At 40.2% G+C, this 14,734-nt stretch overlaps 1 protein-coding gene across 1 annotated transcript in view; it reads left to right on the forward strand.

Annotated features, from left to right (window-relative positions):
* The window catches only part of tmem131 (transmembrane protein 131), a 34,358-nt gene that overhangs the window by 6,937 nt on the left and 12,687 nt on the right, over nucleotides 1-14,734 (forward strand). The window contains 15 exon segments of the mRNA XM_085150153.1: nucleotides 1,976-2,044; nucleotides 3,697-3,760; nucleotides 3,762-3,818; nucleotides 9,769-9,885; nucleotides 9,982-10,104; nucleotides 10,193-10,273; nucleotides 10,565-10,715; nucleotides 10,797-10,853; nucleotides 10,957-11,018; nucleotides 11,107-11,215; nucleotides 11,592-11,700; nucleotides 11,800-11,953; nucleotides 12,301-12,471; nucleotides 12,725-12,835; nucleotides 13,175-13,309. Of these exon segments, the coding sequence (XP_085006279.1) occupies nucleotides 1,976-2,044; nucleotides 3,697-3,760; nucleotides 3,762-3,818; nucleotides 9,769-9,885; nucleotides 9,982-10,104; nucleotides 10,193-10,273; nucleotides 10,565-10,715; nucleotides 10,797-10,853; nucleotides 10,957-11,018; nucleotides 11,107-11,215; nucleotides 11,592-11,700; nucleotides 11,800-11,953; nucleotides 12,301-12,471; nucleotides 12,725-12,835; nucleotides 13,175-13,309 (1,570 nt within the window).

Below are 14,734 nucleotides of genomic sequence, written 5' to 3' on the forward strand. Positions count from 1 at the left end.
TTTAGATGTTAAACTTCCCCTTTTTTTTTTCTTATTTTATGTGTATGTGTGTGCGTGTGTGGTGTTTCAAACCGGTCTGTCTGCGATATGAATTTGTCAGATAACCTCTGTACTGGTGAACAAACAGCTACAGTGGTGTTGTATATTTGGTGTGGCAATGCAGAGGCAGGCAGGTAAGAAACAAAAGGAGTCTATTCAGTGAAGGCAAAAAAACTGACTTGGTCTGAAAAAAAATAAAATAAAAAAGGGGAAACCCAGCAATAGAACACAAGGAAACATAAGGGAGGGAATCCAGCAAAAGAAAAAAAAAAGGAAGTAAAACGGGAATGAGACACCGGTGAGACTGAGCTTACAAAGTAAAACAGGAAGTAACCAAAAGATAAACAACTAATACTAAAACACCAACTAACAGTAACCAGGGAGCACAGAAGTCACAGGAAATGAAACACAAACTGAAAACAGAAAGTGGTACAGCATAACTACAGAACGCCAGAGGTCTGGTGTAGTAAGCAGGAGTAGGTGTTTTCACTGTTGTGAATATGGTTCACTTCTTACTGGTGTAAATAACCACTGTAACTTGTGCTGGACCCCTGTTCTGCTCTGGAGCAGCTTGTGTTTGAGAGAAGAGATCAACAGGTACCTACTGATCAGTCAGAACACCACGTCTTTCATGCGAACGTGCTTATCGCCACATTAGGAAACCCGGTATCGACTTATGCAGTTGATAACCACCTTTGTGACCACTTAGCGAGATTAAGATTAGCCACTGTTAGAGCAAGCGAAGCCTGGTGACGGAAAGATGATGGATTTCTTGATCACAGCCAAGCCCCTGGCAGCTTCTTAAGGTCTGTATTTAAGAGCCAGAGAGGATAATATTTATTATTTTAGTTGTATTAAGTTTGTTTTATTATGATGACCTATTATGATGATACTTTAAAAAAAAAAATACACGCTCTCCTGACAGAAAAACACCCACAAATGCACAAATGGTTTTAATGATAATGTGATGTACCACAAAACCAACAGAATCTTTAAAAAAACGACGTTTTTGACGTCTTTGGCCATGCTGATGTTAACTTGTCACTGCACATATCTGTGGCCAGCAGGCCCAGTCCTAACTGTGAACTCCTCAGGCTGCTCCAGTTACATGCCGGCATTTAGCACATTAGCGCTGAGCCCAGTGACAGGATTCACAGCCAGGACCCATTTGACTCCTTAATGTCACGAAATTTGTCAGTAGTTGTTTCATCGATGGCAGAAGCGATGGCAGGGCCGCCACATTGCTGTGTGCTGCGGGAAGCTCATCGTGTCTCCTCACTGCTGATTCCTTTGTCTGTGTAGTAAAAAGGTGAAACTGATCTCCTGTAAGTTGCCAGGTAGTGTTAGAGCAGTTACCTGTGAGAGATTCTTGAAAAATAACAATGAAACATTTTCACTTGTATGCTGTGGTGTTTGTAAAGGCGGTGACATTACATATTTTACCCGAGGCTCCGCTGAGTGCCACGTCTGCATTGCTGATGAATTTTTCTTTTCATGCGATTTGCATAAAGGCCAAAAAGACGAGTTGCCTGTATTTAGGGACAGCCCTCTCTCTTGTTAAGATACACCTGCTGTCAAACAGGTTTGGCGAGCTGCGCGACGGGGTCAGTTTTACCCGATTCTCAAAACTAGTTGTTATTGTAAGGGGAGTGATACAGACCAAGGGTGACACAAAGAGAGAGGTGGGGTTTTTTGTTGTTGTTTTTTTGCCTTTCCTGTGAATCTTTAGATTTTCATGGAGACTTTACATATGGAAATCATGCTCTACCAATGGGAGTGGTCACACTGCTGGTTAACGCACTCACAAAAAAAGTTCGAAGACTGACCGTGCACTCATGTTTTTGACCTCTCAGTTGTTTGAAATGCACACCAACATGGAGGCTGTTTTTCCTATTTTGATTTTTCTGCTGCTGTCACACCTTCCTGTCTCTCGCAGCACGTCCACACACCGTGGGAACTGTCGACCTATACGATTTGAACCTCCAATGTTGGATTTTCATGAACAGTGAGTCCCTCTTTCTCTTTGGAGTGGTGTGATTTACGCTTTGATTCTCACATTGTTTGTTTGGTCCTGTTTGAACTTGCACTTGAGTGAATATTGGATCAGACTTCAATTTGCTTTACGGCAATTTTTAAAAGATAAAACCAGTATCGTGCCAAAGTCTTTTTTTGCTTTTTACCACATCCTTCACTAAAATGTTAGTCACCACAAGGCTGTGAAAGTTTTGATTAATGCCACATTTACATATTTACGGAGTTGAAATATGATCGTAGTTCAAGGAAATTCACTTAATTCTCGCTCAGGTAACCAAACTATTTCATCGCTCAGTCATATTTTATACAGAAACGTACTTTTTCAACTCCTGAAATCAAGACATCTGCCACAGGAAATGTCACGATTCACTGCAAAACATCCCAGTGTAGTCTATAGAGAAACATACAATCAAAAAAGCTCAAGTATAATTAAACATGCATATCAAAGGTTGTAGGAGAAGTTGACAAATTCATGGTAAACAAACCCCCCCAAAAAACTATAACCATACATGGAAATATAGAGCTGACCCCATTCAATCGTTCGAAAGATAAAGACCGGTTTCTTCTTTGTTTCTGTGGGTCTGAGAGTAAACATGTTAAATAACTGATCATAATATTAACCAGTATTAGCCGTACTCATACAGCTCTCGTTCTGCAGTGCACTTCCACTCAGAGTGCACCTGCATGTCCACAATAAATTCTAAGAAAATATTTGAGCAATCTGTGGAATTCATTTTACAAACCACATATGCTTTAGCTCTTACAGACCCAAGCTTCACCTACGCAGGACTTAATATGTCACATTCCAGTCAGGCACACCCACCCAGCGTGGCTACGTTTTACATGACCAGGGTGCAGGTTCAGGAGCGCTCGGTGGAGCGGGGGTCACTTGCACTCAGACACCCGGCTGTCGCGGCCCATGTTCGCCTGTCCTACTTTCTTAGTAAACAATTCGCTTATCAGCTGTGATTGTTTTAAGGGCATAAAAATCGTGTCACCGTGGTTGTGATGATGGTGGCTCGACTTTAGAATGATGACTTTTTAAAATGTATTTAATACATTTTTTGTGTCAAAGAGCATTCAGGGGATTATTTCAGATTCAAACCAGCAGGACAAAATATTTTTAGCAGAATTTAAAAACTAACTTCCCTCAATTTTATTTCACTCAGTAACGAGAATCATAAACACGCAGAGTTCCGAGTATCTGCGAGCTGATTTTCATAGCATACTGATATAACAGAAATCACAGGTTCACTCTGAGGCAGGAAATCAAAGAGTTTATGATGAGCTTGGGGTGTTGGGTTTAACAATGCAGAGATAGTCACTCTTTTGAATGTCAAATCCTGTCCCCACAGGAAAGTTACACCTGTAGGTTAATGTACAAAAATCTCTGAAGTATCTGTTAACGTAGGACAGTCTAAACCGGGGCAATATGTTTACACAGAGGCACAGAGGCACGAAGCCCAGGATAATGCAAAAACTATTAATTTGAGCTGTGAATCATGCAAAGCTATTGTAATACAGTCTGAGAATATAAAAATGGAAAGCTGGAGATGTGAGTTATGGCTCCACTTTACATATATTGTTATATACTCTAACCAAGCCTTCTCTTCTTCTTTCCAGGCCCGTTGGAATGCCAAAAATGGAAAAAGTTTATTTACATAACCCTAGCTCTGAAGAAATTAGTTTTGATATCAATATCAGCAACAACAGCACATTTTCACGCATCCTTCTTCCAGAATAGGGTAAGTAGCTGTCACTTTAAAACCTTTGAAACCACATTTATTTTGTGCGTTTGTGTGTGTGTGTGTGTTATTGCTGTGTGTAAGCAAGTTGATCGCTTTTAATCTTGAAAATGAATTCAGTTTACTGACTTTGTGTTTATCAGTATTATCATTTTTTGTGTCTTCATACACACGAGTCAGACTGCATGGATGAATGGTAGTGCACAGTAAACACACAGGAGAGAGGGATAGACCTGTGACTCTCATGAAGTGTCTTTACTGATTGGTTGTCACTGGTAATGTGATGCTCTGCAACATACGGAAGCAGTGAGGAGTTTTTAATGTGTTTATTTTTGTCTCTTTTTTTTAAATTGTAGAATCAAAATTAAAGCCATCAAACCTATTTATTGACACATCAAATTATGTAAGCAAAGCAAAATATCTGTTGTGTTATGAGCTCAGTCCTTTAGAGTTGCGTTCACGCTGTTCTGACTCATACCAAACCAGATGCAGTGACTTTGTTCACACACTGAGTGGAAAAATCCAGTTGAAATTCAATCATCAGTAAAATGTATTTCATACAAAAGACAAGAACATGTCATGTTTTCAGGGTACCAAAATATCCTTCAAACCTAAAATGAAAACAAATGTTAACCAAATTAAAGTCTCAAGGATTTTCTTGTTAAACATTTGCAGGAACTTTTTAAATAAAACTTTGAATGATCACCACTTCATGAAACATGAATATCTGCTTTCATTTAGCCTGTAAATGTTGTTCTATTGCAACTAGGAAAAAAATGGGGGAGGGAAATCATCCTGCGGGGAAAATATGGGAGAAGATCAAGATGAGGCTGAAGATCATGATGGTGATATTTATGAACTATTTGTAAAGATAGTCTTGGATTTGATCATGCGCTCAGACATAGTTTAGTAAAGTGTGGAAAAATGATCACGGTGCCCTCACAGAGCCTGCTGGGAAAACAAAGTTGTTTTTGGGAATTTTCATCTGCTCAGAGAAAACGATTATGGGATTTTGATCAATGCAGAGGCTACCCACAAGAAGGGAAGCCATGGGGTTGCTGCAAATAACAAGAATCACACAAAAAAAGAAAATGCCAAAGATCAAGAAATTAAAGAAAAGCACAAACAGTGTCTGCAGTGGCAAAGTTGTGTTTTTGTTGTTTTAAACTCCTCTATTAGGTTCTTTGTCCCTTATGACTTTTTCTTCACTGCAGGGCTTAAGCTGAAGGCAGGCTTTTATACATGTTTTTGTGATTTCCCCTTTATGATAGCAGACACAAACAACTCTGCGTGGACTGTGTTTCCCTGTATGCACACCAAAGCCTGCTCCAACATGATCAGAAATCTGAAAACCTCCAGCAGCAGAAAGCTTTTTCCTCACAGATTGTTTGTATGCAGGATCTGGTCATAGAGTTTAGTTCGGAGTCTCGTCCCAACAGTTGATGCTGCTTGAAGAAATGTGGATGTGGCCTTTAATATGAGGGGCTGTGATTTGGTTATTTCTCGGGGAGGGAAGTCTAATGAATTTATTTAATCTCTCCAGCAGTGGGAATTTTCGGTGTTCCTTTACCAGGCGGCCTATGAGCTAGTTTCATCCCAGCATCTGAATCTTAAGGTCTGGGACCGTTTGCCCAACATGTCTTATTATACTTCACACATCTTCGACTATGCTCAGGTCTGCTTGGGTATAAGTGACGTTATTTGTCATTAGTGAGCGTGAGGGTCCACGTGGACCTACATGTGACTGCCTAGCTTTGTGACTGTGGATTCTGCCGAGAATTTACATTACAGCGCAACAACTATGCATGCACCCTGGGGCGCCCCATGATGGTGGACTTCATACAGAAACAAGAATGACTACTTGGCCTTTGGGTCTCCAGTTGTCCATGTCTGTCCCCACAACATGTGGTTGTTGTAATCAAAGCTTCAGAGCAGGGATGGTCTTTACTGGAGTACTTGAATTGCACTGATTGCTGGTGCAAAGATGTAGAAACAATGCAGAAGTGTCTTCCATGCCTTTACTGGCTTCAAAGTGCAGAGAGCATAAGTTGTTATTTGAGTGGGTTGGCTGGTGACTTCGTCTGACTCGTCATCAAACATTTTCCAAACATTTAAAATAAGATTGGTATAGAGTTGGAAAAAAACAAAGAAAAAAAACAAAAAAAAAATTCAAACGTTTCTTTGAAATGTAAATAATTTGTTTTAATTGAGTAAAAAAAAAATTACATTTAATTTAATAAATAAAAATAATGCTACAATTTACAATCTACAATCTACAATGCTACAATACAATTTTTTTTTATAAGTAGAAAATTTAAAACTCATATCTTTCTGTGTGTTTACATATTTTTGGTTGTTTTATATTTTTCCTGCTCCATACCTGTCCTGTTTAAAATGTGTGTGTAATGTTTTATTATGACTACAAGTCTAGATGTGTTGGGCACGTGCTGCTGGAGCTTTAACCTTTCAGAGATGTCATTGAGGCAAACGGGACACTTTTGACTTGTTTACACTTCTTTTTTTTTTTTTTTTTTTTTTTAAATCTGCTTTTGTCATTTGGTAGTTTTGATGTATTTAGGTGTTTAGAAAATAGTAAAAAAAAGAAAGAATAGCCCATGAATAAGAAGGTGTGTGCATCATGTGTACGTGCTTTTTGAATGCTTTTCTGTGCTGCATTAGAGTCCTCCCTTTATATGAGAAACCTGTTCTGTGGCTTCACAATAGGCAGTTTGTGTCTTAGAGGCTGAGACGCTGTCAAGGTGTTGCCAGTGAATCATCTTCTAGAACAAGGTGTTTGTGGTGACAACAGCCTATACAGGTGTGCAGCAGGGGGATCTGAGTCAGGTCTTTTTGCTCGCAATTCTTTGAATTGGTGAATGCACACATTCTTAGGATTCCTATCTGTCATGGAGTGAGGCCTTGCTGAGATAAATGTGCTTGCTATTTTTTATTTTTTTTTGTTATCATCTTGCATCATAACCTGAGGAAATATTTCCGTAGAGTACAAAAGTATGTTTGAGCAGTCAGCAGGAAGATCAAAGTCCTTTTAATAGCTGCATTTAAATGGAAGTACAACTTGAGAAACACCGAGTCGCTCTGTGGGACTGAAGCCAGTGCAGATTTTAAGGCGACGTTAAGGCTTGTTTGAATAGGCTTACTGATTCTAGGCCAGACAGGTTCACTCCTCCAGGGAGATTTCTTTTTTTTTTTTTATTAACCATCAGAGAATTAGGCAGAATTAGGTAACCACACAAATATGAGAGCTCACATTTCAGTGCATTCCATCCCCTCCCATTCAGCCAGACTTTTCCACTCACCCTTATTCATGCAGGCCAGTCATAACTGTTTATGCAACGTGGCAGTTCTTCAACAATCACGGCCTTCTTTGCCGTTTCCCGTTCAGCTCTAGGTCACACATGTCATTGCTCTGATCGGTTAAAGTTGTGTCTAAAATGGATTTGAACTCATTGATGCCACTCATTTTAAAAAATCAGAAGTGAGAGGTTCTAGCTCATTCATATTTGTAGCTTTCTTGTGGTGTCCATTAATCAGGAACAAGTTTGGGTTTTTTGTTTTGTTTTTTTCTGTAGGAAAAGTGTCGCATTTTGAACATATTTACTAAACGGAGCAAGTTTGTGTGAGCTTGCAACCGCAGAAATGTGCCGATGGGAGTGAAAGATTATGCAAAAACCGAAGACACAGCTCACTTTCTTTTAATAATGCAGCGCACATCAGCAGGTCGGAGACGAGCAGGTCTGATGAGAGGGCGACAAATATACAAACCAGAATAGTGCAGCGTAAACTTTATGCTTTATGTTTCCCTCAAGAAACGACATGTGAACTGAGATCAACGAGTCTTTACGTTTTTGAGATAAAGGCAAACTCTTCTGTTAGAACTTGCTGGGAACTGTGCTATTAAACGTGAAATCTGACAGCTTAGGAGGACAACTGTACCATTACAAACCTCACATGAGCTTGTATGCAGTTAGCCTGTATGTGCTGCTGTAGCAGATATGTTTGGGGATCCCTCCTCTGATCACATGCTGTAGAACAACATGTGCTTTGAATCTTAGTTATAGTTGTACTAACAAGAGATTGCCAGCAGGTCCCAACCTCATGAGTCTCTGCTTTAAAGTATGCGGTAATATTTTCTACCCATGCCTTTATCACTTGAATATATTGTAGAGTACATTTTTTCAAAATCTTTTATTTCATCACCCTCACTTTTGTTTTCCTAGTAATGTCTCTTTGAATGCGGCAAAGAGGAAGTTACAGTTTTTAAAAAAAAAAAAAATGAACAGAACATCATATTATTATTTATTTGTTTTGAGGAAAGAGTTGAATTGTTAGTCAGGCAATCAACTGTTTTTCGTTGCACGTGAATGGATACCTTTGGATTTTGGACTCAAATAGGTACAGGGTTTGTTGCCCCTGACATGTGGTTTTTGTTTTGTTTTTCATACTCACATCCTACTAACATTAGGTTAGTGATATATTAGCTTATTTTTTTACACACACAGAAACCAGAAAAAGGTTTGTAGACTGAAAAGACAAACTGGGTAATGTCCTAATCTGAATACCTGTTCATCTGGTATCCCTCCATGGCCATATGCTACTACACAGTCAGCTTCTTCCCTTTTGCACAATGTTCAGAGATTGTTGTGCACAAAAAGCTTTAAATTGTTAAGTCTGCTTAATTCCCGTTTGATGAAGGTTCAGAGTTAAAAACTTGATCACATAATAAACGAATAATGCACATTTTAAAGTGCACGTTTTGGATTAATCTCTGATTGGGCTTTTATTATTTAACCTATTACATATCATCTAACACCCCTTTTTTAACATTTGACCTCCAACAGCAGGAGATTCTGCTTTGGCTGAAGTCTATACGAGTATATTTGAGAATGATTTTAGTATACAAACATAGATAATTTATTCCTCTTTTTTTAAAGGGAGCTCATGTTGTGGATTACTCATGTTGTTATAAATGCAGCAGGATGGAATCCACCTCAGAAATCCCCCTGAGCAATCGCCCACTGAAAAACCGTCACCACCAAAATGCTAAAGTTACCATGGAGCTGTGATGTTTTCATAGCACTGGACCTTTTTTCGATCAGGTGTTGTGGAAGTGGGCGTTGATATCTGTGAGGTTAGAAGTTTGTTGGTCAGTGCATGTGAATAACCTCATGGGATCTGTTTGGGTTCTCTTTTTAGAGCTGGAGTTGGTGACGTTATCCTTCAGGGTCAGAGTGGCTTAGCTACTGAAGTGAAGGGCCACATGATGAACAGATGAATACAAACATGACACACAAAGTGCTGAAATATGTTCAAATCCACGAACTCTGGTAGATGTGACAGATCTGTAATAAGCTGGTGTTCGTTCGACTTTCAGTCTCTAAAAATATTATTTTTTATAAGTGAAATAAATGCCTGCATCTGATAATTTAGAAAATAGTAGACACAGATCCATGGCCATATTCATAGGAAGTATTTTCTCTTCTGTCCTGACCTGTGCGTGGTCGGGGGGGGTCTTTAAGGATGGTCCACTAACCAGTTATCAGGCTGTATTCACCTACACCTACATACCTCTGCAGGCTTATGGCACAGGTGTTGAACTGCAGGCCTCGAGGGCCGATGTCCTGCAGGTTTTAGATGTGTCCTTGATCCAACACAGCTGATTTAAATGGCTAAATGACCTCCTCAACATGTCTTGAAGTTCTCCAGAGGCCTGGTAAGGAACGAATCGTTTGATTCAGGCGTGCTCTAAAACCTGCAGGACACCGGCCCTCAAGGCCTGGAATTCGACACCCCTGTGCTAGGGCATAAAAACTGAGTGTACAGAATCATCATCAATTAGCCAAATGTAACGAGGGGGGGTAATTCTTTTACAGATTCGTATTCAGGGTTCTTTGGTGTCTCTTTATTAATGTCTTTTTTTTTTTCTCAACAGATAATACCACCAGGAGGGAACACATCATTTGATGTGGTATTTCTTGCTCGAGTAGTTGGGAATGTAGAAAATACATTATTTATTAATACATCACATCATGGAGTGTTTACATACCAGGTACAAATGAAGTGGCACACCTTCTTTTCTCTCTCTCTCATTTTTTTTTGTGTGAAACATGTGATTAATGTTGCGTATCTGTCTTTGAAACTGAAGGTTTTCGGGGTTGGTATACCAAACCCCTACAGACTGCGACCCTTCATTGGGGCCCGAGTCCCAGTAAACAGCAGCTTCTCACCTCTTATAAACATCCACAACCCGTACAGTGAACCACTGCAGGTAATACGGACACATTGTACCCTTTGTTTATTTTATTTGCACATTTTATTTGATGATTGATTTGGTCTGCTTCTTGTCTTTGCTTCAGGTGGTTGAGATGTACTCCAGTGGTGGGGATTTGCATCTAGAGCTTCCCACAGGCCAACAAGGAGGCACTATAAAATTATGGGTGAGTCCTCCTTTTGATTTTAAAGCTATGGACCTGTTGTGCTTGTTCACATTAAACGTGGCCGGTGTTTCCAATAATGAGGTCATTGTATGCTGTTAGTGATGTGGGAAACCCCACCCACCTGCTGTTCAAGCCAATCAGGCAGAAGTTGTCTTAAAGCGAGAGTAGCGAAAGGATTATTTTGACCCATGAATCATACAGATTAGAGTAAAATGGGAATGAGAGCAAAGTGAGGTTTTTAAAGGACAGTAGGTGGTCCCACTGACACTGACCAACCCTCCCCTCCTCCAGGAGATTCCCCCATTTGAGACAAAAGGGGTGATGAGAGCCAGCTTCTCGTCCAGAGATGTGGACAACCACACGGCTTTCATCAGAATCAAAACCAATGCTCCCAATGAGGACCAGTTCATCATCCTCCCCGTAGAGGTGGAGGTTACATCAGGTGTGCTGCTAAACCTTTGTGCAACAGTTCTTTTTAATCATTATTCCCTTCTAACACTCGTGTTTCACTCATTGTTTGCAGCCCCTGGTATATACTCCTCCACAGAGATGCTCGACTTTGGTACACTCAGATCACAAGGTTTGCTTTCCCTAAAGAAACGACATCTTTCAGTATTTTTCTTTTTCAAACTATCCCCCGACTCCTCCCTCTGATCTCTGCCTCCTACTTCCTCGTGTTGCAGATCGTCCAAAGCTGCTGAATCTACACCTTTTAAATTCAGGGACAAAAGATGTTCCCATTACAGTGCGTATCCAAAGCAAAATAAAGCATGAACACAACAATTATCTCAAGGCCACTAAGAATCCATGACTGTATTCATGCTGCTTTTCAGAGTGTACGTACAACACCGTCAAATGAAGCCGTCACAATAGACTTCAAAGCAGTTACACTCAAAGCTGGAGAGAACAGATATACCAAAGTCGCAAGTATTAGTTTTGATGGTAAGTTGAGTTTTACTTCAGTTCTCTTACTTGGCAGGTCACAGGAAGCTGAACTTCTCGCCGTCTCTAACACTGACCTGTGAGGTGGTCATTCATAAGAGTTCAGCTGAATCAGCTGTTTCTTCTTCCTCAGGAAACTCATGAACATGATGCTTCTTTGGCAGCTTTCTTTATAAATTTATGTTAAGTAACATAACGTCACCTTCAAGATACACATCTGTATAAATAATCAAAAGCTTCAGTTGTTCTCCTTTGACTTAGTTTTTAGAAGTTCCTTCCATTTCCTTCCTTTCTATTGTGCAACTTCCTCCTGCATGTCCTTGGATGTGTTTTGCAGTGTCTTATCTGCTCTCTGAATCTTTTTTTTTTCCTGTAGCCTCAAAAGCCAGAAGACCATATCAGTTATCTGGAAAAATAACAGTTAAAGCAAAAGAGAAGAGTTATTCCAAGCTTGAAATCCCATACCAAGCAGAGGTTTTAGATGGGTAAGTTTTTCTGAGGATGAACAAGGAGAGAAATGAAAATGTTGCTGTAAGAGTTCATTTGAAGCTTCACTGCTGTGTGTGTGTTTCCTCTTGTGGCAGCTACCTGGGCTTTGACCACACAGCCACATTGTTTCACATCAGGGACAGCCCCGTGGACCCGGTGGACAGACCCATCTTCCTCACAAATGCCTTCAGCTTCGCAATCCGGATACACAACGTGTCCCTCCCCGAAGAGGCCAAAACAATGTTTAATGTGAGCAGAAATACATTAAACAAAGAAACATAAAACAGTCAAAGCTGAGAAATGTTCAACTGAATATTTTTGGGTAAAATAATTTGAATAGACATGCAAAATGTTACCCTCGTAATATGAATATTTTCCACGTTACAGCCTCTCAAAGTGCATTGTGCATATGCTCTCATGGAATTTATCATTGTTTATTGTAGTAAAACAATCACCTGCTTGTCAGGTCTCGGGTTGGAGATACTCACTGATTTCTCTGGAACGACCCATCCAAGGTCAACCCGACTGTGACGTCTGATCTTCCAGCATCGCGCTGACATCGCTTTCATTTATTTATGTTTTTCTTTCTGTTTTAGGTGCAGAACTTCAGCACGCCCATCCTCATCCCCCCACACGAGTCGCGTTACATCTTCTCCCTCCTCTTCCGACCAGTTCGACCATCAATCCACATAGACAGCAACATCCTGCTCATCACAAACGCATCAAAGTTTCACCTGCCTGTTCGGGCTTACACCGGCTTCTTGGAGGTACGCAGTGAACGTGAAGTGGGTGCAGACGGGCGAACTCGGTCTATCATTGTAAATACAATTGTTTACCCTTAAACAATAAAATAATATCCACTGAAAGCTCCTGTGCTAGTTATAGATGCTCTTGCCTCTCAGTGGTTTGGTTCACTAATGCCAGACTGCATCATAGCTTCATAATACATCGCTGTTGAATCTGGTACTTAAATCTACTTTAGAGTGTGTAACATGCTGTTTTTACGGCCTATTTTTACAGCCTCTGGTTCTGCCTCCCAGTCTGAAGGAGAACCTGCTGGACTTTGGTGTCCGCAGTGCAACAGACACCAGCAGCATCATATTTGTAGTGGTCAACAGTAACCCCATAGAGGTGAGAAGCCGTACAAGTTGATATTGGAGTGATCGATTGTAAATTGTCATAGTTCAGCATCTCGGGATGAAAGTTTCAGACCTTTATGTGTCGTTTTTCCCCCATGGACGTGCTCAATTTCATAAGATTGCAAAGTGCTGAGTAAAACTGAGTTAGCTGTCGTGTCCTTATCTTCAGATAAACCTGGTTGTGGTTTGTTGGTTAAAAATTCCACTGTAGATGAACGGATGCTGGTTAGGGTTAGGCTGTTAGTGTTTCCACAGTGTAAACCAAGTAAAGTAAACACATGCTGCTTGGCAAAAGTGAAAAAGCGCCACTTTGTTCTTTTCTGTCCTCCAGCTGGAGATTAAGTCCTGGTTGGTCACAGGAGACAGTCTCTCCATGGAGCTGCTGAAGACCGAAAAAGGAAACACAACGGTGGCCCAGGGTCACCTGGAAGAGCTGCAGAACACCTCAGCCTCTCATCATAAAACGGTGAGACCTCCACAGCCCGAACACCATCACGCTAATCCCCACAGGAAGCTAGAGTGAGCAGAGCAAGCTTCAGTCTGATGCAATCAGTCCAGTGAAATCCTACGACATGAGTTTCACTTCAGCTTTTGTTGTTGTAGTTTGTGAGGACGGGAGTTTCTCGTGAGACACGTGAACAAGGTCACCACTTCTGTATTTAATTGTGAAAATTTAAACTGAAAAATTGTGACAGTTTATAAATATTTATGTTCATGTTTTTTGAGAAAAAGCATGAATCTCACATGAAAAGGTTAATAAATAACAAATAACTGTTTTGCGCAGTTTACAATTTTGACTTTTTTGGCTCTAATAATTAACATAAGCAAAAGTATTTTATTAATCTGAAGCTCCCGGTTCTGTTTTTCAATGCTGACCATAAATGCACTATGGAGGCTTAAAGAAGATGCAGCTTAGCTGGGCCTGGTGTCCTCCAGTCAGTGCCCCCATCCTCACAAACGGCTGACTCACTTTCATACATTAACCTTAGTATATTTAATGAATGCAAAATGCAGAATTTCACCTCTTTGCATTATAAAACCTCAAGTACAAACGATTTTTGTATTTTTAGCAAGTAATTTGAGGTCCCACCTCGTCCACAGGGTGATGTGAAACTTGAAAGTTTACCCAAAATGCTCTATTTCAGGTTTTCTCCAGAGAGTTATCAGGAAACAGATCAAACACACAGCGCACTGCCGCTTGTTTCTGTTCCTGTGTCACAGGCGTTAAACTGCTGCAGTTGGCTGAAACTGTTGATCTAAGATTTGAGCTTTAATTTGAGAGGTTTCTCTCTTTGTACCGATTTTATCTGGAATGAGGTTTGTAACACAGATCAGGCTGCTGCCTGGCTGAGTTAATGTTGTTTTTAGTAATTCACACTACTGTGAGTACTTCAGAGATCACAAGAAACAGGACGTTGTTTAAAAGTAGAAATGAGAGACGCTGAGCAGAAGTTGGCAGAACCACAAAAGTATCATAAAAAAGTCTAGAAATCTGTAGTTCCTAAATAGATAAGACATTACTAGCCGAGGAATAAATGGTGTAATGAACTGTTTCTCTAATCTTAAAAAGCATAAAGATAATAACACTGGACAAAAACAAAAAAGAGACTTAATTATTGTAGGAAACGGCTGAGACGAACTTCATGTAGCAGCATATTTTCCTCAGTGTTGCTGGTAGCTAATACACCACTTGGCCTGCTGATTAATGAAGAAGCATCTTCTCATATTACTGAGGCTGTCAGACCAGCTGAGCTTGTAAAGTAGGCCCTGAAAGCCATTCTAGCTACCGTTTGAAGCACTCAGAGATGCCCTCAAGTCAATTTATCGAAAAGCTCCGTGGACCACAGTGTCGTACAGCTAAACAAATCAGAAAATGAAACAAAATGATAAA

Source organism: Neolamprologus multifasciatus, chromosome 23 (genome assembly GCF_963576455.1).
Source record: "Neolamprologus multifasciatus chromosome 23, fNeoMul1.2, whole genome shotgun sequence".
In the NCBI taxonomy this organism is placed as follows: domain Eukaryota; kingdom Metazoa; phylum Chordata; class Actinopteri; order Cichliformes; family Cichlidae; genus Neolamprologus; species Neolamprologus multifasciatus.